Genomic DNA, 21,740 nt, shown 5'->3' on the forward strand with positions numbered 1-21,740 from the left:
CCAATAGGTTTTACCTAACTCATGTATGCGCTATCTGCATCAGGACAATTAACTTTATGAGAAATATCACAGTGACTAGATTGTGTTAAATTGTGTCATGTTCTAGGAAGACACTAACAAGCCCAGACCCCTTCACAGAAGTAATGCACTTCAGGAAGAGGAATACAACTTCCTGCTCAGCCATTCCCTTCACACTGTCAGCCACCTAGACAAGGATGAAATTATTATTTCTTGTAGTAAAGAAAGTCTTAGAGGTACCAGCTCCCATCAGGACATTGTTGCCCTGGGGAGGGTGCATTTACCTTGTAAGAGAAAGCCTGTGCCCCAGGCAGCTCATCTTTCAAATGCAAGTGTACAGCAGAGATGGAAGCTATCCCCCATCTCACAGGCAGGAAAGAGAGACCCAGGGAAATTCATCACTTCATTTTGCCAGGAGCCCAAGAGCAGCCTGTCACAGATACAACAGCAGACCTTCAGTGTCAGCTGCTCTCTATCACACCACATGCCTCAGAGGACTTCAGGATTGATGGCAGATCCTCGGTCTCAGGTCCTCTCCATCACACCACATGCCCCAGAGGAATTCAGGATTGTGCCAGTGCAATAGTCAAGCCCAATCCGTTAAAGGAACACAAGATTTCCCTGTTCACAGTATTAACATTTCCTGCCTATTGCTTTCCCAAAGCAAAAAGCAGGAGCAACAGCATAGATTAACACCCCACAGGAATGAGGGAGAGCAGAGAGATCAGGAGATATCCAACATGCCCATCTTCATTCAGATTCATGAGCTAAACTAACAGGGCAGAAATTAACTCGAAAGCAAATAAGATTTCTCAAAGATCTATCTGATCACAGACAAAAGGGAATCATTATATAAATAGAGCAATTACTCTAATTAAGGGTTCCCTTCATGAGTCTCTGAACTGAATGCTGCAATTGCTGAAAACAGTTTGGCTGCCTATTCCGTAAGGCAAACAAACCTGCACTCTGGGGTTTCATTAGCCTTCATCCACCCCTAAATAAAGGAGAAGAAAGATGGCTCTATGGCTCTGTCAATGTTGGTATTATTTTTAAAGATTGGAAGCCAGGTGGCATTAGCATAGCAGACACTTCCCCCCCCCCCCCTTATTTATCTTTTAATAAAAAGCTGTTTATTTGAGCCAGTCTTGTCCTTTGCTCTCTTGGGCAAGGCTCCTATCAACCTCCATCACAATCCTGCCAGGGTGATGCTCACAAGCATGCCTCACTCCCCCACACAGGAGCAAACCAGGGCTCAGACACACAAGTGGGTTATGAGAAGCAACCCCAATTTCTGCAAATGTCATCAGCTGTGGAGAGCTCTCCCATGGAATTCCTCGTACTTGCAAGCAGCTCAGCCGGTGCCTGGTACTGCAGCAATTTGGCTGTGGGCGTGAGCCAGGATCTTGGGAGCCCAAGTCTTACTGACCTTCAGTGCGGATTGTGCTGCTGAGAATAGGACTTGGAGTCATTGCGACTTTCTTGAATGCTACCTCTGTTTTACCCTGGGCATTTGCTCTGATTGCAGCCATTAGAGGCCATGTGGCGTTCCGGCTTCCTACCCTGGGCACAGCAGGATCGACTGCTAAAAGCCCTGATTTGTACTTGTGCAAAGTACATCCTAGCCAGAATGCAACCCATGCTTGCACAGGGTGCTTCCACCCCCATGCCGGGGTCATGGCTACAGAAAACTCTGAGCAGGTGAAACCCTTCAGTGCAGAGAGGGTCCAGTGACTGCAGGGGCAGGGCTAAGAAGTACAAGGCTGCTCTGTGAAAGCATTTTAAGGAGGAAGAGAGGAAGAAAGAGAGTGAGAGATTTCTGTTATCTCCTTTTCCAGATAAAAGAGGAATGGAAGGGAGGTAAAAAACTGTATTCAGTCCTGCTCCTACAAGCCGGAAGACTGTAACAATAAGCATGACAGCAATCACATGTTTAATGTGCCAGCTGCAGGCAAGAAGGACAAAATGTCAGTGCAGTGGATAATAAGCAGATAAATTTGATCTTGCTTTCCTCTAGTACAGAAATGGCTGTTCAATGCTGCCCAGTCAAAGCCCAAGGAAACAAGAAGGATTAACTGTGTATCAGCAAACAGTGTAAGCAAGGGAGCCTAGCAAAATAAACCAGACAGAGCAACTCAGATGTGGGATAGACACACCTGGGCCCAAATCTCCTAGTAGTGTTAACTGCTATAACATTGCTGACTACCACCAGGAGAGAACTTAGTCCAAAATATGGGAATTAAATGTTGTCTGAATAGCTACAAACCTCTTTGCTGTTCTGAAACCTGCCTGCTTCTGTGCCCCTCCCCACTCATCAACAAATAATTCATCAACACTAACGCAGATGAAAAGGCCACAAGTATCAAATGCATATTGGCCATTTTTGACCTGTCTGCCCTCGGTACTCCTGTAATAAATCATATTAAACAGAAATTAAATTTATTCATTAGATATATGGAATATTTAACATAGGTTTTGGTCAAGATGTCACTGCAGAAATCTGTGTTTTCAGAACTGATGAGTCAACCCCAGTTCCCACGTGGCTCACCAGCTGCATGGGCTGCCCAGACAGTATCAAACTCCAGCTGCTGCTTTTAAATTACTCCAATTGGACCATAGGTATGACATGGGGATATGCAGGTCAATTACTAAATCAATACATCCATCAGACTAACACAAACATGGATGAAGAATGAGCATCGCACTTGTTAACAGCCTGGGGATATGATCTCACTTTCGTTTTAAGCAATGGTAAAATTTCCCTAGGGTTGCATGGGAAAACAATTAATCCTTTTCTGATGGTCTTGTCAAGAGGAACTGGGAATCTATTACACAACCCTGGGTGGCCTATTTACATAGGGTCAAGTACAAAGGGACTAAAGTGCCCCAGACAAACCTGTAAAGGCCAATTAAGAAAAAAAAGGAAAAAAAAACCCACAGGAAAATACTTCAAAGGAGCTTTTTTGTGGTCTTGGTTATATTTCAATTCTTTTAATTTTGAAGTTCCTGAAAAGACACAGCAGGTCAGAAAGTTCAAAGCTGGAAGGACAAGTAAGACCTACAGCCCTGAATGGCTTGGACAGTTGGAGATTTGTTAGCCCTAGCGGACCCCCCAGTTAGACAGTCTGGCCCCCTCCACTGGGGCTGCACAACAAAAGCTGGTCCCATCATTCAGCTATCATTCCCATCTCCAGGTGGAAGCCAGGTTCTCAAGGGAAGCCTCAGGCCTTCCATCAGGATTGGATTTTAATGGACTTCACCAAAACACTTTTGAGGGGCTATAATCGCACTGTTTAACTATAGCAGAGCTGAGAAGGGAGCCCAGAACAAGTCTTAGGCTCAGACACAGGAATCGCTTATTCCCAAGCACCTAGGAGCAAGCAGAGAAAGAAGAGGGGGAAGACAAAGTCAGCACAATGAATGCTCCTTCACTTTTTTCCCATCTGGGGCAAGAAAGGGGAGGATGAGTCACACCTGATATTACAATAGGCTGGGTTAGAAGCTTCTGTTTGCAAATCTGAGCCTGCATACTGCAGACTTCAACAAGAAGCTAATTTCAGCCTATTGGAAAGGGAAAGGTAAGTCTTAATGACTACATCAAGATGAATTTGTCCTTGGCAAGCAATGTAGAGATGGCTTTAGTTTTCTTTCCACAGTGAATTATTCAGAAGCATGGAACTATTACTGCAGGGAAGAGGAGTGCTTCAGAAAGAGGTGTGATCAGATCAATCGACAGAAGAGATTGAAATCATTGGAGAAAGCTGTTTGCTGAGTATTAGGAGGCAAAGAATAAGAGACAGCATGTTACAGCAATGGATATGCAAGCTCAGGCAAAAGAGGTAAGAGGCAACCTGTGGTGGAGCACAGCCTTGTCACTTCACCACAGTGTATGTTTATGGCAAAAATTATCAAGATGAGATCATTTAAAACTGCAAAACTCCTTCCCAGTTGGGAAACAACAGGCTCTGGAGTCCTGCTTTTGCAGCAGAGGGTCTGGAGCCAACCAGGAAATGCAAGGTGAAAGCTTTTCTAAATAACAAAATAAAGGAAAAATGTGTACACAGAGCCAGCAGACTTTCACACAGAGATTTAAATATTGACCTCACTCTGACAGCCAAAGCTTAATCAAACTATGCAAAAGGATTTATCAAGCCTGCCAATTCTGAAGAGATGCCAAGGAGAATAATTTATCGGTGTATTTGAAGGCATTTTTAATATCTATCTGCCTTTGTTAACAGGCTCCTCAGCTCTGAGGATAAAGCAATGAGCCCATCTAGATCCCTCTTTGATTTCAGTAGGTCCACCATTGTGTTGTTCTTTTTCCTTTTCGTCTTTATCTAAAAAATACTCCCAGCATCTGTTTCATTCAGAAACAAGTTAATTCTGGCTATTCCAGCACTGCATGTGAAACAGATTATCCGCCTTTTTCTGTCTGTTGGAAAGAACGAACTTGGCTCAGATCTATAGGATGCAAGCTGAAGGACAGACATGTGCTTGCACAGAGCGATGTAAAGGAAACATAGGCAACCTTGCTGCCTTGGTTCACACCTCATAAGTGTTCAGGAGAGGACTGGAAAGCACAAACATGGGGTTTAGTCTAGTTCACAGAGTAGCCAAACTGACCATCCTGACTTAGGGAAAAGGCGAGGCACAAATGGAGCAGGAATCGCCTGCATACTGCACTTGAACATGCCAAGCAAAGCACACCTCAGGTATTCTGAGTCTGTGCAAGGAGGATGCAGGCACTCACCATGGTATCTGAGCTGATGAGACCTAGTTCTGATCTCTCCGTATCCAGGGGTGCTGGGCCTCGAACAAGTGCAGTGCATGAAGAGAATAAACTTCTCCAGATTTCAGAAGACCTCCCCCTCTCTGCTGATGTTGGGGTGACCAACTGCAGCAAGTAGGCATCTTGGACTATCCACGTCTCTCCTGAGCTTAGGTGTAACCTTGCCAGCAGTCCAAAACTAGCCCTTTCCCCTCCATTCTTCTGTCACATCAGACCCTTCACTTTGACTACATTTTAAAATATTCTTTTTTTCTGATGTAAAAACGCTGGCCCTCTGCCTCCTCTCTTCATTAATGGCATTTTTAAGCTCCTTACAGTGGTGGGGCCACTCAGGTTCAGCATAGAGCACTCACCATCCAGAAAACCTTTCTGAAAATAAGCTGCAGCACACACAAGAGGGGCCCTCATCAAGGGTTTGGGCAGTCACGATGGCATCCCCTTAGGATGGGTACTTTAGTCCTCCTGAAGCACAGCTCAATTCACTCTGCTTTCTGTCCTTCAGCTGCACCAAGGTGGAGTGCCCTAGGGAAATCTCTATCTCTCCAATCTTCTTTCTTCTCAGCCTGTTATGGTAAACGCACCCAGCACAACCTGAGTCTCCAAGGGCTCTGCTGGAGCTGTTATCCTGCTTACAGACAGACTGGTCTGCCCTGTGCTCTGCTTGCAGGACATTTTGAAATCATATCCACAGGCTTCCCCCATCAACTCCAGAGAAACTGCTGGTGGAGCAATACCCTACTCATTACAGTACCTTGTGCAGAAGTCTCTTGTGCCTGATGGCTACCTGAGTGACTGAGGGACCTAAGGCAGCCTCACATTCACTCTTCTGGGCAACAAAGGAATGACAAACTCCTGTAGAAAGTTTTGAGTGGCTTTTTTAATTGACAAGATGAAAATTGGCCAAGCTATTGTGGAAGGGCCCCAATACCTCTCTCCCAGTGAAGGTGAAATGGCTGGCTGCCTTCTGCACTGTAACATTCCTGAGCCCTTTTCTAACTCTCCAGAAAAACACATGTATGCTGCCACCTACCAAAGGGGGTAATTTACACCGCCAAAGAGCCCTTGGTGTTGAATATCGCTGTGTGTGCTAACTGTACAAGCAAGCCAAAAAAAGAGGGAACTAACAGAAAAGCCATCATTTCTGGGTGTCAGTCTGTGACATGAACTCATATGAATGTGAGAAAAGTCTTTTTCTTCCTAGATAAGGGCTTTTTTTTTGACGTCTTGATCAGGCTTCAAGGCTGTGGGATTTAAACTGTGGCACATTTAACCATTACCCTTCCAGCTGCTCCTGAGAATCACGCAAGCTCCCTCCTTCCAGAAGCTGGGAAGGAAATCCCAACTCCCTTACCTTGTGCTCCAACAACCCAAACTGAGTCCATAAAACACAGGTCACAAGAGCAAGACCTGGCTCCTGCTGACCCATAGAGCATCACTGCTACTGCAGCTGAGTCTGAAGCACTAATTCCCAGAAACAACAGCCCCTTGATGTTAACCTGGCAATACAGAGGGGATTTTAAGCAAATCTGCAAGAGCAAAGTATTTAGGAGGAAGATGGGGGGCTGCTGCACATGTTCGACTCCAGTGGTGTTGTCAGGGTGCAGGTATCTGGAGGGAGAAAGTTAATTCCATGACACAAAGCAGAAGAGAGTTCACTAAACCCAAGTATTTGCCTTTTGAGTCAGTGTCAGTTCCAGGCTATTGTTCTCTAGAAAAACAGACAGTCTTCAAGTTCTTCTTTGCACCCTTAGCTCTGTATTGCTGACATCAATTTTCTCTGAGATGTGTCGTGTTTACTCTCAGCTGATCTCCCTCACCTTTCAATACCTCTCCCTCTCTGCACTAATCCACTGGCATTTGGATTCCTCTGTGCTGTTCCACCTGCCCTGGGTAGGAATGCAGGCTGCTAAAATCACAGCCAGTTTCCTCTGCACCTTCCTCTTTTCTTGTCTGGTGTTTATTTTTTACATGAAAACCACTTGGAGGGAGACAAAGATTTTTGCTCAGTCTCTTGACTCCACTAGTGTTCTCTTCAAAATGCATAGTTTTAACCAGCTGGAAGGAGAACAGGCTTTAGTCTCATTTATGTCCCCGAAATACACAGCTACAGGCAAGGCTGCTCAAGCCTCACTTTCAGAAGGAGCATTTCAGCTAAGCCAGAAGTGTTTCAGAGCTCACATTAAGACTGGAGGTTGGCACGCAAACACTAAGATGACATACTTGGCTTCATCAGACTCAGCTGTGACAGAAGATCAGAAATCAAGGGTGCAGAAAGCACAGCAATGCTGACATTTCTGTGGGGAGATGCTGCTTTCTAGCTCCTGCTGTTACCTGGCTCAGAGTGAAAACATCCAAGCTGCATTTGTTCTTCCAAGTTCCCAAACCTTTAGGCCAACCACTGCTATTTCAGATCATCAGTCCATGGAGCGATTCAATAGGCTTAGCCCTTCTCTCCTCATCTGAAATCAGACTTGGAAAGGAAAATCCCTGTAGCACTCCCTAGGAATTTGCCTCCTATTATGCCATCGACTTTTGAGATCTGATTTTCACTGTGTCCCTGCTCTCCCCTCGGCTAAGTCTGACTGTGAGCAAGATAGCATGACTGAATTGTATTTGAGAAAGTCATACATGAAGTGGGTGAAACATGCTGCCAAAATACCACCCTGCTTACGGGAAACGCGAGGATTGTGTTTCATCTTGCAGTTCAGTCAGCTGAATCCCAAAGCCTCTGCCTGCCTGAAAAGACCCCCTTTTTGCTAAAGCACTTTCTGCTAGTGACAATTTACAAATTCAGAACACCAACATGCTGCGAACTCCAGCTGCACTCTCCCTGTAAAAGATAATAGTGTGGCAGTCTCTGCTCTCTGCATGCTCACAAAGCTGCTCTTTCACAGTCTCTTTATCATCACAAACTGGTGACAACTCTGTCAACCGATGGCAAAGAGCATTTGAAAGAATTTCTTTTACTCACACAAACCCAATAACTCCTCTGGCATAAACTCCTTGTAATTGCATTCAGTTAGGGCTATGGAGAAGCCTTTTGGGAGGAAGGCTCAAAATCAAAGCAAAACTGAATGTTTAGAATGTGCTGAAGTGGTCTGAATCCATTCAACAGCAATTCTCCCTTTTTGCACTTATTTTACACCCACAAGCAGATCCAGGCCCAGTTGCTCACACAAGCAGTGGAGACCTCAGTTTGTGTCCTCTTCACCTGACTTGACCCACCAATACCCAAATTCCCCAGCGACACAGTCAGACAGGGTAGAGCACATGAGTGAGATTTTCTGCTTCCCTCCTCTAGGAGTATTCACTCCAGGAAAATCCAGCTGATTTACACTGATTTAGCTCTCCCTACTCTTCCCCCAGCTCTTGAGGGAAAACATCCAAGGGTAAAAAAGAAAACATTAAAAATGGAAACAGATAAAAACTTCTTTTTGTAGAGCACAAATATTTCTGCTTTCAATTCTAAACAAGGTCCCATGACGCTGAGTTTGGTTTGTTTTCCTTGGTACAGTGCTCAAAAACACACCAGGAACACCCAGTGATCTAAATGAGGTCCTAAGGACATATGCTGGTTATTACTGGGAAACCGCAGAGATGAACAGGATACAGCTTTCAGAAATCAGCTGGTTTCTGAAGGGGGGAAATTGGTGAAGCACAATTATGGTAAACAAAAGCAAACCAAAATAACAGCATCCGTAAAATGGGTCCTAAACCATATTATCCTTGTTTACAATGAAGCTTTTCATGAAGGCAAATGGACCAAGTGCTTTCCAAACCTAGATATATCCATTTGTAGAACATCTCTAAGCACCTACATCTAGTTGCATCTTTCTGGCAGAATTTGATTTTTGCTTCAGAGCTTTGTACAGTTCAGGACTAAGTGAATTCTCAGTTAGTCCTTTTCAAGGTTAGAGGCCAGAACTTTTAGTGAGGGGATAATCCAGTTATTAAGGCTATTAAGGCCTTAGCCTGTAATACAGGAGACTCCCTGTTTAACTCCCTGGTCTTCCACAGTCTTCCTATGCCACGTAATTCCTTATAATCATTTATGTCACTGCAGTAGCTGAGTGCTCTGATTCTCTGGAGCATTTAACATCACTGGTTAGAAAGCCCTGTCACAGCTGTAAGTCAGGGAACTTAAGTTCACTTTTTGTTGGAGGCAAACACAGTAGTGATTAGAAGACACTCACACAGTAATAATGCTGTATCTAGGAGACATAATATTAGCATCAGTAGTCTCTGAGAAAAATAATCTACATACTTAGCAGCTGAAAATCTACCACCTTCCTTCACAAAATAGCCACAAAGGTACAAAAAAAACCAGGTTCACCAGTCTGTGTTACACTGAAACCTAAAAATACTGATCAAACATTATCAGTACACTGCAAATATAATACCTCAGCAGAAATCACATTTGTTATCATTCAAAAAAAATCAAAGCATGTGGGTTTTTCCCTTTTTAATCTAGAGTCCCAGACAACCTCATGACAGGATGTTTCCTTCCTGTTAAAGGTAATATGCTGTGATGCCTCTAAAAACTCAGCATAAGATAGGGAAGTGGAAATGAGTTCTAGTGATCAGCTCTTAGTCCCAAAAGCAGCTACTGTGAAGTTGCAGAAATTCAGGCTTTATTTTACCATCAGTGCTGTAAAATAAGATGCAAAAATTGCCTCTAGGTAGCAGCCACCCAGGGAGCAGAAACACTGAAGAACTGAAGGTCCAGCCAAAATTCCAGTTGCAACTTCCCCTGGTTAAACACCAGGCTCCTGGCTAATGCCCTAAATTTCAGCCTTTTTCCCAAAGCATACATAGCATAGTGCTTCTCTTGAGCAGCACACGTGCACTCAGAGAGGCAGTTTTGCTTTCATTTAGGTTTCACCAGCAACACGTGACACAGCAGACAAGCAGAGTGGCTGGACAGGAGACCTTTTTCAGGCAAGTAAGCAGCAATTGCTAAGCTGACTGTGCAGTTTTGGAGGCACTCAGTCGGTCTTTATTTAAATTCTTAGCTCCATCCTCAATTCTGGCCCTCTTTCTCCAAAGCCTCTCATCAGGCTGCTTGCCCACTCTGAAAGGGAAGCAAAAGGGACCCACTCTAAAAGCTGGGCTCTGAACACGAGCTAAAGCAGCCTGGGGTGGCTGCCGCTAGTGCTGGCTGTTTCTATGAGGTCCCTACCTGAATTAGGAAAACAAGCATTTCATCAAGAGGCTAAAATTCATATTTTATCATACCCTGAAATTCCTGTTACGATGAGCATCTACCTGGCCACATTTTACCTCCATCTTATAGTTACACTAGATGCCTGCAACAAATCCACTCTGCTATTACTTGCTCCTGCAGAAGAGGAATCGGCTCAGACACTCAAGATTCCCAACCCAACAACATGAACGTGGCTCCAAATGCCACAAGAGCCTGAACTTCACTTAAAAAAATAAAATAAATAAAATTGAACATGTTACGGGTTATTTCCAAGACCAAAGGTAGCCTTCAGCATGACAGGCACTCCTGAGCACAACCTGCTATTTCAGTAACACAGTCCTTTGCCTCTCAAGAAGTGGATTTTATTCTTGGTTGATTTCTGTAGTATTTATTAGATGTGTTTTCAGATACAGAAAGTAGCTGCTCAGTCAGTGTACAACAGAAGTCTTTCAGCAGAAACCTGAAGATCTAATGAAAATGAACTCTCCTCTTTCCTTTAAATAGTCCCACCACTCATTACCTCATTTCTTAGGGTCAATGCTCCACAAGTTACTATGAGCTACCATTTTATCCAACTATTTTGTAGATCCTCTATTACGACAATATTTAGTTGTATCCAGTCTTAAACACACCTTTGGTCACAGTGCTTTTGCAAGGAAATGGAATACTCTTATCCTTCTCTTTCCAAAGGGTGCCTAAATATATTACGTGTCTTGATTACGGGCAGGAAGAAGTCAGTAGCAGAAGAGCCGTGTTAGGTCTCCTCATTCGTAGCTTAACACCCTCATCATTTAATCACCTTTTGATCCATTACAGTAAAGCCAGGCCAATTCCACTGCACTAGGCACTGTTTGTACACACACAGCCTGAAATCTTAAAAAGCTTCACTCCCATGTCATAGGCAAAGGATGGAAGGCACGCAGATGAGAGCTCCTGGGAAAATTCAGGAATACATGGTAGAACAAGGACTAAGTGTAGCTAGCAAAAGCTCTCCTCAAACTGTTTGCTCTATGGCTCCATTTTTTTTTACTCCCCACAGAAAATCAAACCCCTGTCTTTGTACACAGGTAGACAGGAAACCCTGGGGGATAACTGGTATTACCATCAGAGGGAAGGATTATCATGAAGACTTCACTTTTTCACCACTCCAATTGCATGGAAATCATATATTCACTATTGATTAAATACTGTGTATAACTGCTGCTTCTGTTCTGACTGTATAGTGTAAATTATTAAGTCAGCAGCGGAATGCCCAGACACACAGACATGCAGACACTTTGCTTACCAAGCAGGCAGCTGAACCATACAAAGGACATAACTAGCAAACACACCTAAGTGTGTCAGGATTTGTTTGTTTGTTTACCCTTCAATCCAAGGTAAGAAAAAGACCAGGGTAACAGCAACTTCTGAGTGCCCCACCCCCAGCCCTGCTTCCTTTTGCTAGATTTAGGCTGAAGAAAGCCAGAGAGAACGCGAGTAGCCAAATGGACTCACTGCTTTGAGAATTGCCACTGCGTCCTGCTGGAGCCATGTCGGGTAGACGACTTCATCATTCAGAATGGCCTCAAAGAGGTCGTCCTCATTCTCCGCCTCAAAGGGCGCGTGGCCACACAGCATCTCGTACAGCAGCACGCCCATGGCCCACCAGTCTACGTCAGGGCCATACAGCATCTCCTGCAGGATCTGAAGAAGAGACGGGAAAGAAATATCAACCCTAAAGCTTCTTAGGAGGGGAGGAACAGGGGATGAAACATTAATGTGGAAGTTCTCACTTGTCCTAACAGTGCTCTCTGCTAAACTGGCTATATGTCCAGGAACATATAGGTGATCTCAAGCTGGTATCAACACAAAGGTACATCAGATACATTAAATAAGAGCTTGGCTGCTCACAGGGTCACCTGGGAAACAAACCCACGCCAGGGGTTAGCAGGAGGAGAAGGGGATTTCAGCAAAACTGGCTGAGCCTCAGAAGCGGCAGAGCAGCCATGTGTGTGGGTTGACACCGCCTTTCTTGCCCCTGGGAAGGAACTGCTTACCCGGCTCCAATGGCAAGGCTTTTAGCTGCAGAGGGGAAGGAGCGTGAGTGTGTGAGAAAGGAACAAACACAAACCACTGGCAAAAATTCAATAGTGTTGAAGAAGGATCTGAAACCCTGTCAGAACATCTGGCAGCATCTGGAGAGCAGCTGCTCCTTAAAGAGGTGTTTATTAATTTTGTAGTGAAATTTGGGAATGACAGGGAATAGGAGGAGGTAGAAAAAAAGAAACAAGGGTGAATTCAATCTCCTTTCAAATTAAACTGGGCCAGTATCTTTATGTGCCTCAAGACTTTTACAGCTGCTCCTCCATTTTTCACCTCACATTTCCTAAACCAAAATACAGGCTTATCTTGGTGCTTAACAGCAGCGTGAAGGTTTACTCATGCTTTACTTGCACAAAGATTATACAAGCATAGATCTATGAGGAATCCTTGCACCCAGCAGTCAAATAAGGTGTAGCTAAAGACACCAGGAAGTACACTTGCTGTTCCGAAGCTAACCTACACTTTTCATATTGCAGCCAATTTTCCTGGGCTCAGAAAGGTTCCTATACCTCCGGAGCGATGTAGTCTGGTGTACCACAGAAGGTGGCTGTGGTAATGCCATCATGAATGCCTTCTTTGCACATTCCAAAGTCTGCCAGCTTGCAGTGACCCTCATAGTCCAGCAGCACGTTGTCCAACTTCAAGTCCCTACAACGAGAATTGTTCATCAAGTCACTACATGCTTGGAGCAACCCCAGCACAAACGGAGGCAGCGTCCCAGGCTTCACAAGCTTAACCTGCAAACTGGACAAGCCTCATAATCATAAAAAAATAAACAGAAGTCATGCAGGAGGGGTTTTCTTTTGCTTCATCTCTTACAAAAGGGAGGGAGGAACAAACACCCGTTTGCCAAAATGCATTTAGTATGGGCAAGTGCTATATGAGTTCGCCCACACGGCTTTCTAAACACACCACAAGCCTGGCTGGCACAGCTCCTGCTCATTTAGCTCTGGGATTCACTGGAGCAGAGGTTGCCAGAGCTGTCAAATTGCGTAATGATGTTATGATGCAGCAGAACGCACAGCAGGGGACGTGCTCTGATTCAGCAAAGCGCTGCACAGGGAGCATGGAGCTGAAGCCAGGAGGCATGCAAGGCTTCTTTAGGGGAAAGCAGGTCCCCTCTTCTCCCGAGGTGTGTGGGGTTAAGATCCCAGACTTGCCTGTACTAAGTCAAGGCTGACTGATAAACCAAGCCTGGAGTATTATCCAAGCTGAGAAGAAAAGAAGCTCCCTGCTGACAATACACCGTATAGACTGGGGGGATCTGTGGCCAGTGTGGGATGCCCCCATCATAAGACAAAGTCTTAGTCCTTCCAGGGGTATCAATTCCAGCAGGACTGCACTATTGCAAGAAGTAAATGTCTCCCATAGCCTTCATTAGGGTGCATGGGGACCTCCTTGTCACTGTTACAGAAGACCACCTGCAAAAGGGCTCATTTTCCAGTACGTCACCCCTAGGAGGCTGGGAGCTCCCTATCAAAAGCAGAGCTGCCAAAATGACAGAGCCATAACACAGCTTATCAGCTTCCCTGACCTTGATACTCCCTGAGGGAATAGCCTGCAGTCAGAAGCGCTGTCAGGAACATGACCAGAAAGCACGGGGTCATCTGCAGACTTAAGCAATGCCTTCCTAAGAATACATACCAGGTCATAGCACCTCTGCTTTTCAGCTGCCAGGCATGCTGTAGGCACTGTCACAGATGGAGGAAAGGAGCTAAGATGGGAGCTTTGTGCAGTACACATAGTTTGCAGTTCATTTTCTGAAGCACCTCAGGTACTGGTCCAAGAGTTATACAGAGCCCTCACAGCAGCTCATTCTACTGAGATGGAGGACACATTATAGGCCTAGACAAAGCCACTTTCAAAGTCATGCAGATGCTCAGAGAAGGATCAAATAAATGAATATATTTGAGGGTCTCAAGACTCCTTCATGAAATCCATGCTGGAACTTGATCCATTTTGCCCTCTGGTTGGACACCTATTTCCCTGGGAAGGGGGAGCAATGGGAAGGGTGGTAACATAGGTGGTGGCATCTCCATATCAATATGAAAATCTCTGGATGAGCTGAAATCTGAATCCAGCTTGATCCTGTTCATCCACTGTAACTATGGTGTTAAAGTGAAAATCAGGTCGTCAATTGTTTTGTTGTGCATTGGCATTTCTACAGCCCACACCACCACCAGAAACCTCTCTGGAGCTTGAGACAGCTGTGCAGTGGAAAGATCAGTGACGCACTGTGCTATACAATTAGAGCTACATCCTGTCCTAAAGAGATAAGGAAAAGTATTATTAGCCTATGTTTAAAGGATGAGAAAGTGAGGAGTAGAGGTTAAGAAATTTGCCTGTGTCCCCGAGAACCAGGACTGAATACCAGCTTCCTGAATTCCAGCTGCAGATCTTAATCACAAGATCATACATCCTCTCTCTTCAACTTTGACACAGCATGGCAACACAAGCCAGCAAAAAGCCCTCTGCAGTGATGCTCCCCTTCCCAGCAGGCCCAGCAGCTACATGGTGACCAGTGAGATTCCGATGCCAAGGACAGTGCCAATGCCTGCTTTATGCTGCAGTGTTTCCTGTGGATGGGATGCTCAGCATAAGACACTTATTTTTCCCTTTCTGAGAATCAAAAATGGCTGTCAAGGCCAAAGGCTCATCCTGGAAAGACTTTAGGCAAGCACAGTGAGAGGTATTGTACGTGGTCACTCATGACAGTACGCTGTCAGCAGCAGTTTCCAGCCATAGCTCCTGTTGCTCTTCCCTGTGGTTCCTGGCAGAGCAGCCCTCCAAGCATGAAGGCAGGCCTTGTTTCCAGGAGTCTGCAATGTGGTTGAAATACACAGTTTATTCTTGGCTCAGTTTTAAATACAGCAAACATCTTTTTTGGGCAGGACTGACTGTTGGGGGTGCCCATAGAGGTGAAACTGTAAGGGAAATTTTGACGAACTTGCTTGGAGATCCCCTTTGCAAACCTCTCCCCCACTGTCCCAAACATCTGCCATGTACTGGAATGACTTGGGAATACTTCCCGATACACCTTCCTTATACCCAAGCCAGCAGAAACATAGTCACGTATATGGAGTAAGCAGGTTATGGTTCCTCATGGAGAACCTGAGGAGCAGAGGCAAGACACCAGGGTCAGCTCTGCAGACAAGATCACCAGGCACTCTGAAATCCCTGCTAGCTGTGTAATACACCACACTCACTACACCAACAGGATGGTCAGAGCTTCTGCAGGTGCAAGAGCACTCTGTGGCTGCTGCATCCTCCCAGAGAGCCCCTGTAATGTAATTGTCATTAAATCTAAACTGCCTGCCTCTCACTGGGTGACTACAGTTTTAACCACACAAAGCAAACCTCCAGCCCCTCCGCTTCTCAGCACGTTAAATCCATTAAGAGTGCCTGTTGTCTCCTCGTGTAGTTAGGCATTTTCTGTTTCCACTAACCGGTAATGTGACATCAATCTGCTCTCACTTGCTCAGGCACTCTGGCTACGTGCAGATCACTTTAGAGGAGGACCTCTCATGACAGAGACTTCTCAATGCTCTTTACTTGGCAAGGCCACAGAAGATGACCCCACACATGCCTCTTGGAGCAGGTCTCATGGACCAGCACAGTGGCAGGCTCAGCCACGCAGCTCCTCTGGAGCCTGCTTTCTCGTAAGGTAATAATTGTCTGGGAAAGCTGTAGTTTGGTCAGGTGTTTGAGCATTCATCCCAAGCAATCCCAGCAGCCAAAAGCTCTGTTCTTACTGCTCGATGTTGACAGGTCTCCCTATGCACCATATCCCGTGAACCAACACGGCCACATGAGAGCAAAAACACTGACAGGTTTCTGAGATTTACAGGGAACACTTCATTTTCACAGTAAGGATTCCAGGAAGCTGATGAAACTGGAAGTCATCCAGCTCAGAAAGCCCAAATCTACCTCATTTCCTTAATACTTGCATTTTCCATTCAGTATTTTTAGCAGTTCAATGAAGCAATAAAGGCAGAAAGGTTTTCTGAGGGCTGAGATTCTAAGGTCCAGCTGAGGTTCTGCCTTTCACTGGCAAACCTCCACTGGAAAACAGGCTTCATCCCGACTCAGAAAGGCAGCCTTTGTCCTCACAGGCAGCTCAACATAACAGCTTAATGGCCTTGGTTTAGTCTAGACCCAGAAGAAATGACAAAATGAGCTGCTTCAGCGTCACTCACTGGAAGAGGTGCTCTTTACACATCTGCTGCTTGAGTTTAACATCTGTAAAAACCCAAAACTGCAATTGCAGATGATCCAGCCCTTTCCTGCAGCATCTGTCAAATGCAATTTCCCTGCAGCAGGGAGCTTTGCCAGTGAATAGGTGTTATACATGTACCTGCCACTCCTTCTACTCTGATCATCTCACTCGTGATGTGGAAATGATATTTTAATGAATGAAGTTTTGGTTTGGGTTTTGGTTTTTTTTTCTCTTTTGGTTTTAGCACCCTGTGCTGTAAGGGCTGTACACATGGTAAGGATCTTCTTCACAGGAGTAGGGAGGGCAGAAACTGGCTTCCTGACTCAGATCAAGGTTCTCCCAGGTTAGTAATCCCAAAAGTCCAGTTTAAAGCTCATAGAAGCCTGCTGTTCCCGTCTTGATGCAAATCATTTAGTCATGAAAGATGTAGGTACAAAGCAGTGGGAGCTAGCCACAAATAGGTGCGACTAATGTAAAACTCCAGCCAAATGTTTAAGAAAAAAAAATAGAAAATAAAAGGGCAATTGAAAAATAAAATCTCTGAAACTGGAACTAGCTAAATGAGTAATTTGGGCATTTCTGAAAGAGAAAATCTTTGCTTTATTAAATCTTCAGCATGCAAGGCCATTTAGATACTCCTTGGGAACACCTTTGGGTGAGCAATTGCACATTCAAACACCCTTCGCAAGCAGGGAGTAGATTTTGGTTTTTCTTCACCTCTTCTGCTGAAGTCATTTTGCTCCATAGAAATAATAAAATCTCCATCACGATGGAGAAAAATGTGTTTCTATTGCCTGCTCTGGTAGCCAAAGCAAGACAAGCTTCCAACTCCTGCTCAGTGAAACTGAGATTACTTTTTGCAAAATGAAGCAAATTCAGTAGAGGAGAATGAAAGACCTGCAGCCTATGGAATAGCACAGTTGGTAAGATACTTATCGAAGAGGTAGGATTTTTCAAGTTGGAGGTTTGCTCCAAATATAGAAGACAACAGATTTAAACTAGTATTACGATTAAATAAAGAGGAGAACAGCTGGAGCTCTCAGTTTTATGTAAAGCCCTAAAAACTCATGTGAAGCTAATATAACTTCCCATTTTCCTTTGCATTCATTAATAATACTCAAACCAAAATATTTTATTTTACTCAAAACCAATATTCTCTTAGGTTGCAAAAAAATATTGTTACGTTTAAGAAGCCCTAACAACTATTTTGGGCCCACAACTTCTGAAGCGATTTTTTGTCTTTCTTTCCACACTAAATATTGGAATCTCAGTTACCAAACTCAAAGCAAGTAATTATTTTCACAATTCCATTCTCACCAGCTTTGGACTAGGGACCTCCATGTATTGTTCCCAATATTTCATATCACTTTGGAAACTGGGGCGACTTCCAACCCCATGTGCCTTAGGTTGTAGAGAACTCACTTAAAAATTCCTTGACAAAAAACAATTCGTATCTCCCACATTTTTCTAATGACAATCAAACTTTTTTTTTTATGGTCAAGTAAGTTTTTATAAACAGAAACTGATATTCTTACAGCATTAAGGAAAAGTTAAGGAAATTTCCTAAGCAATGGTAAAGCTGAGCGTCAGCATGTAGCAGTAAATGCAGGCTAAAGACAACACTTGCAATATATTCTACTGGAGCTAGGACATAAAAACACAGGCTAAGCTGTTATTTGCTTAGTTGGTAGACATCTTTAGGGTAGGGGGAAATATTGAAATCACAAATGAAACTCCATGTTACCAGCCTTTGAAAAAGGGAGCCACAAAGCAGAGATCAGGCAAAGATCAAGCTCCACCGAGCTGGAGAAAAACGGTTTGAGATCCTGAGTTTTGCTGCCAAATAAAAGGACGAGCTGTTGCTCCCTCCCACCCTTGGAGGCTTCCTCTAATTCAGCTCCTGACATACTTTAAAGGGGAAAATCAGTGTAGCTGGAGCAACCCTGCTGTGCTTAAAGACAGCACCCTCTTGGGTACAGAACCAAGAGAAGAAGCAGAGGTAAGACCCAGCACTGTTATACAGAATATAACCAGCATGTAGCCATTTACATACACCATGGTATGGGACTCACAAGCTGAGAAAAAAAGTGTTGCTACACACACCCACAGCTTCACAGCACAATCCCCCAAGTCCTATGGGATTTAGTCTGTGTACTTTATCCTCCGCCGTACTGCATGAGTAATGTTCAAATACAATGCTGCGACTGCAAAACATCACTACACTCCTTGTTTTCCTGAAAACTGTTCTCTTGGGTGCAGAAAACATTTCTCCTAGTTTCCAAACTTCTGAGGTGCAAACCCATTCAGACCACCAGCATGCACACGGACACCCCAACTACAGCAGTCATACTGCAACTTCCAGTGCAATATAATAGGACAGGCGTGAGCTGTCCCTGCCCTATGGCAGGGGGTTGGAACTAGATGATCTTAAGGTCCTTTCTAACCCTAACTATTCTATGATTCTATGACAGAAATCCAGAGAAGATCTCTCCAGATATTTGTAATTCATAATTACCAGAAAGCAGGGATGAAACATAGTGAGGTGCCCTTCTGCTCTGTCCTAAGGGCCAGAAGTTATTTTCAAAAACTGACCACGTATAAGTGTTTAGGGACTGTAAATACAGGCACAACAGCTCCAGACTGAGCTTTCACGTTTCTCAGAAACAAAGCGAAAGCAGAAACTAACATATTGATTCAGAGATTCAACTCAGACCCAGATGAGTGGTATGAGCGTGTGAAACTCCACTAAAAGTTAACACTCAGTGCTAGGCCATATAACAACAGACAGCACTTGATGCAGCTGTGGTAAGCAGAGGCAGCTCACGGGGAAGGTTAATCACACAGGCAGCTCAGTACCTGAGCATTTTCCAGCCAGGAGCCCAGCACTATTCCTGAGGATTTTACAGCCTCATCCCACCACAGCACATTCCAGTCTCTGCAGAGAGCTGCAGGGGGGGAATGTACCAGTATAAAATACCCCCATGGCTTTTCTCTTCTTCACCTAACCCACCCGTGCTGGCACGCAATGTGCAAACCTGTTGAAATGCTCCGCACCTGCGTGTTAGGATAAAGGCATGATGGATTATGGCCACCCAGCCTCTAAAGCAGGCTCCACCTCTCTTGAAGACACCAGGATGGTAATAGTGATGCAATATGGATGCGTATCCAGGGTCAGATACACCACCAGAATGCATGGCTGAACTTCTCTGAAAACTCATACCACAGCACTGGCCAAGGACCACCCTGGAGGACAAGGTCATGGGTGTTTTAATTTGTGCAGAGGGAGATTCTCATACTCACCTTCATCTGTGCTCTTCAGTATGTCCAAAGGCACGCTGTATCAGTCTTACACATTCACAAGGGTAAGTCTGATAAAGTTTTGAAATACATTCTTGCCCTGTTGCTTGGGCTTCAGACTAAACTGTGACTGGCAAGCATTTGTATCCAGAAGCACTCTGCTATTACATTTTAATCTCAAAGTCAAGCAGCCCCTGAAGCTTTAGGACAAGTTTCTGCAAGTCTTCTGCCTAGGTTAAGGCCACACCATGGGTTTTTTGGTGGAGATGGGCTGGAACCCAGTGCTGCCAGCTCCCCGTCTGTCTGACCCCCTCCTGCTGGTGGGGCCTCTCTGGAAGCTAGTTCCCCAAACCACATCAGAGCACTGGTCCCCTCCTGGCACTCCCTGGGCTGCTGCTCTGAGACAAAGCGGCGCCCAAGGCGTTGACTTCTCTCATGGCAAAGCTGGCATTACTGGGCATCCAAGACCTCTCTGGTGGTTTCAAGTGCCAGCAGTCCCACCTCCCCTCCCTCTGGGCACTTCAGAAAAGCATCTGTGGAAGCTAACACAATTACTGACATGATTTCATTGCTATTGAGATGAATGGGCATGATTCATCCTCCAATTAAATTAGAGTGGTAGGCTAAAGTATACAGGCATACACTAAAAAAAAAACCCTTGGCATACTGCAGTATATAATTACAAAGCTTCCACCAAGTTAGTGGGTCTGAACCTGAGTGGTACAGATCCAGTGAGACCCCACGGATGCCACGATTTCCTTCAAGGCCAGGTACAGCTATTAGCTTCCCCTTTATTAGATGCACAACAGCTGTAAGACAGCTAATGATAGTTTCCAAAGGCAGATTTACAAGGGCAAAAAGATACACTGAAATGGAGCACCCGAAAGCTGGAGCCATTACCCATTACTGCTGAAATACAGACGCGCTGGAGATTGCTACATTGGAGTAATCTCAAAGATGGTGCAATCCATATATATTTATATGTCCACATTTGTGTGTGTACTTTTTTATATATATATGTATATATAATACATATATTATTTGCTTCACTTTTATGTGGGACTCTAGTCAGGAAAGAGGAGTTACACCTGAGGCATTTCCCCGAATCCCAGAGCAAACGTCCTCCTATTTACTGCGGGAAGGGGAGAGGTAGACAGAAGAAGGCTTCGTGTCCAGCTCTTGGTATGCATGCCACACGCTCCCTTTCCGGATGAGCCGCCAGCCTAGTCCTGTGATAGACTCCTCAGTCCCACTGGGCAGTGACACTGGAATTTGCTGGCCCTGAGACATCACTTGCTGAGTTGCTCCCAACAGAGCTCCTATTTTATCCTTGCCAGAAAAAGAGGGAGAGAGAAAAAAAAAACCCAACTAAACCACAATACTTTTTTGTGAGCCGTATTGCCTGAAGTCTTCAGAGGAAGCATACAACAGACTCAAGATGCAAATGCACAAACAAGAATCAGGTGTGGACTTACAACTGACAGCGCTGAGAGGTTAAAAATATAATCCTATTATACCACTTCAACAAAAATAGACTATCATTGATTTGAAGCCTGAAACTAGAATTAAATCAGGCTTGTGCCTACAGTACAACATGGTCTCAACACTTCAAGATGTAGTGGAAGAGTTACCCAAGATTAACCATCACGAACTGCCCATAGGCCACTGCAGAGCTGCTCAAAGGTCCCATCACAGCTCCAAGCTGTCCAGGTAGGATCAGAGTTGGACTGTGCTGCTGAAAAGGCTCCTCTTTCCACCCGCACAGAGTGACACGGGTTTCACTGATGCCTGCCACTAAGCCCGCCTTGGGGGAATTAGTATCTCCCATGAAATCAACTCTTGTGTGCTGTCACTGCTAATCTCAGGGATGCTGTGAAATCCACCCTCCCCACACTCAGAGTCTTAGGAAGCATGTTTCACTACAGGAAATATCAAAGAACAAAAATAAAAATAAGGATGGCCCTATCCATCATGATCATGTGTTCAGACTGCCTCTGGCAACAGCTTGGGCAGCAAACCAACCTGTGCTAGCACTGGTAACGCCGGGAGGTCTTTGCGGGGGAGACACTCCTGCATTGAACCTGTATGTCTAGTCAGACAGACTTCACCATATTCATCTGATACGGATAAGATTCACT

At 44.8% G+C, this 21,740-nt stretch overlaps 1 protein-coding gene across 2 annotated transcripts in view; it reads right to left on the bottom strand.

The window, feature by feature from the left end:
- PRKCH (protein kinase C eta) overlaps positions 1 to 21,740 on the bottom strand; it is a 118,492-nt gene that overhangs the window by 8,194 nt on the left and 88,558 nt on the right. For both annotated transcript variants that reach the window (XM_061464217.1, XM_061464218.1), the window contains 2 exons: positions 12,599 to 12,737; positions 11,502 to 11,690 (listed from right to left, as the gene is read on the bottom strand). In XM_061464217.1, the coding sequence (XP_061320201.1) occupies positions 11,502 to 11,690; positions 12,599 to 12,737 (328 nt within the window). The remainder of the gene's footprint in view (positions 1 to 11,501; positions 11,691 to 12,598; positions 12,738 to 21,740) is intronic.

Source organism: Pezoporus flaviventris, unplaced genomic scaffold, assembly GCF_033815535.1.
Source record: "Pezoporus flaviventris isolate CSIRO_AGI_PZ_B2104156 unplaced genomic scaffold, CSIRO_AGI_Pfla_v1 ptg000036l, whole genome shotgun sequence".
Lineage (NCBI taxonomy): Eukaryota > Metazoa > Chordata > Aves > Psittaciformes > Psittacidae > Pezoporus > Pezoporus flaviventris.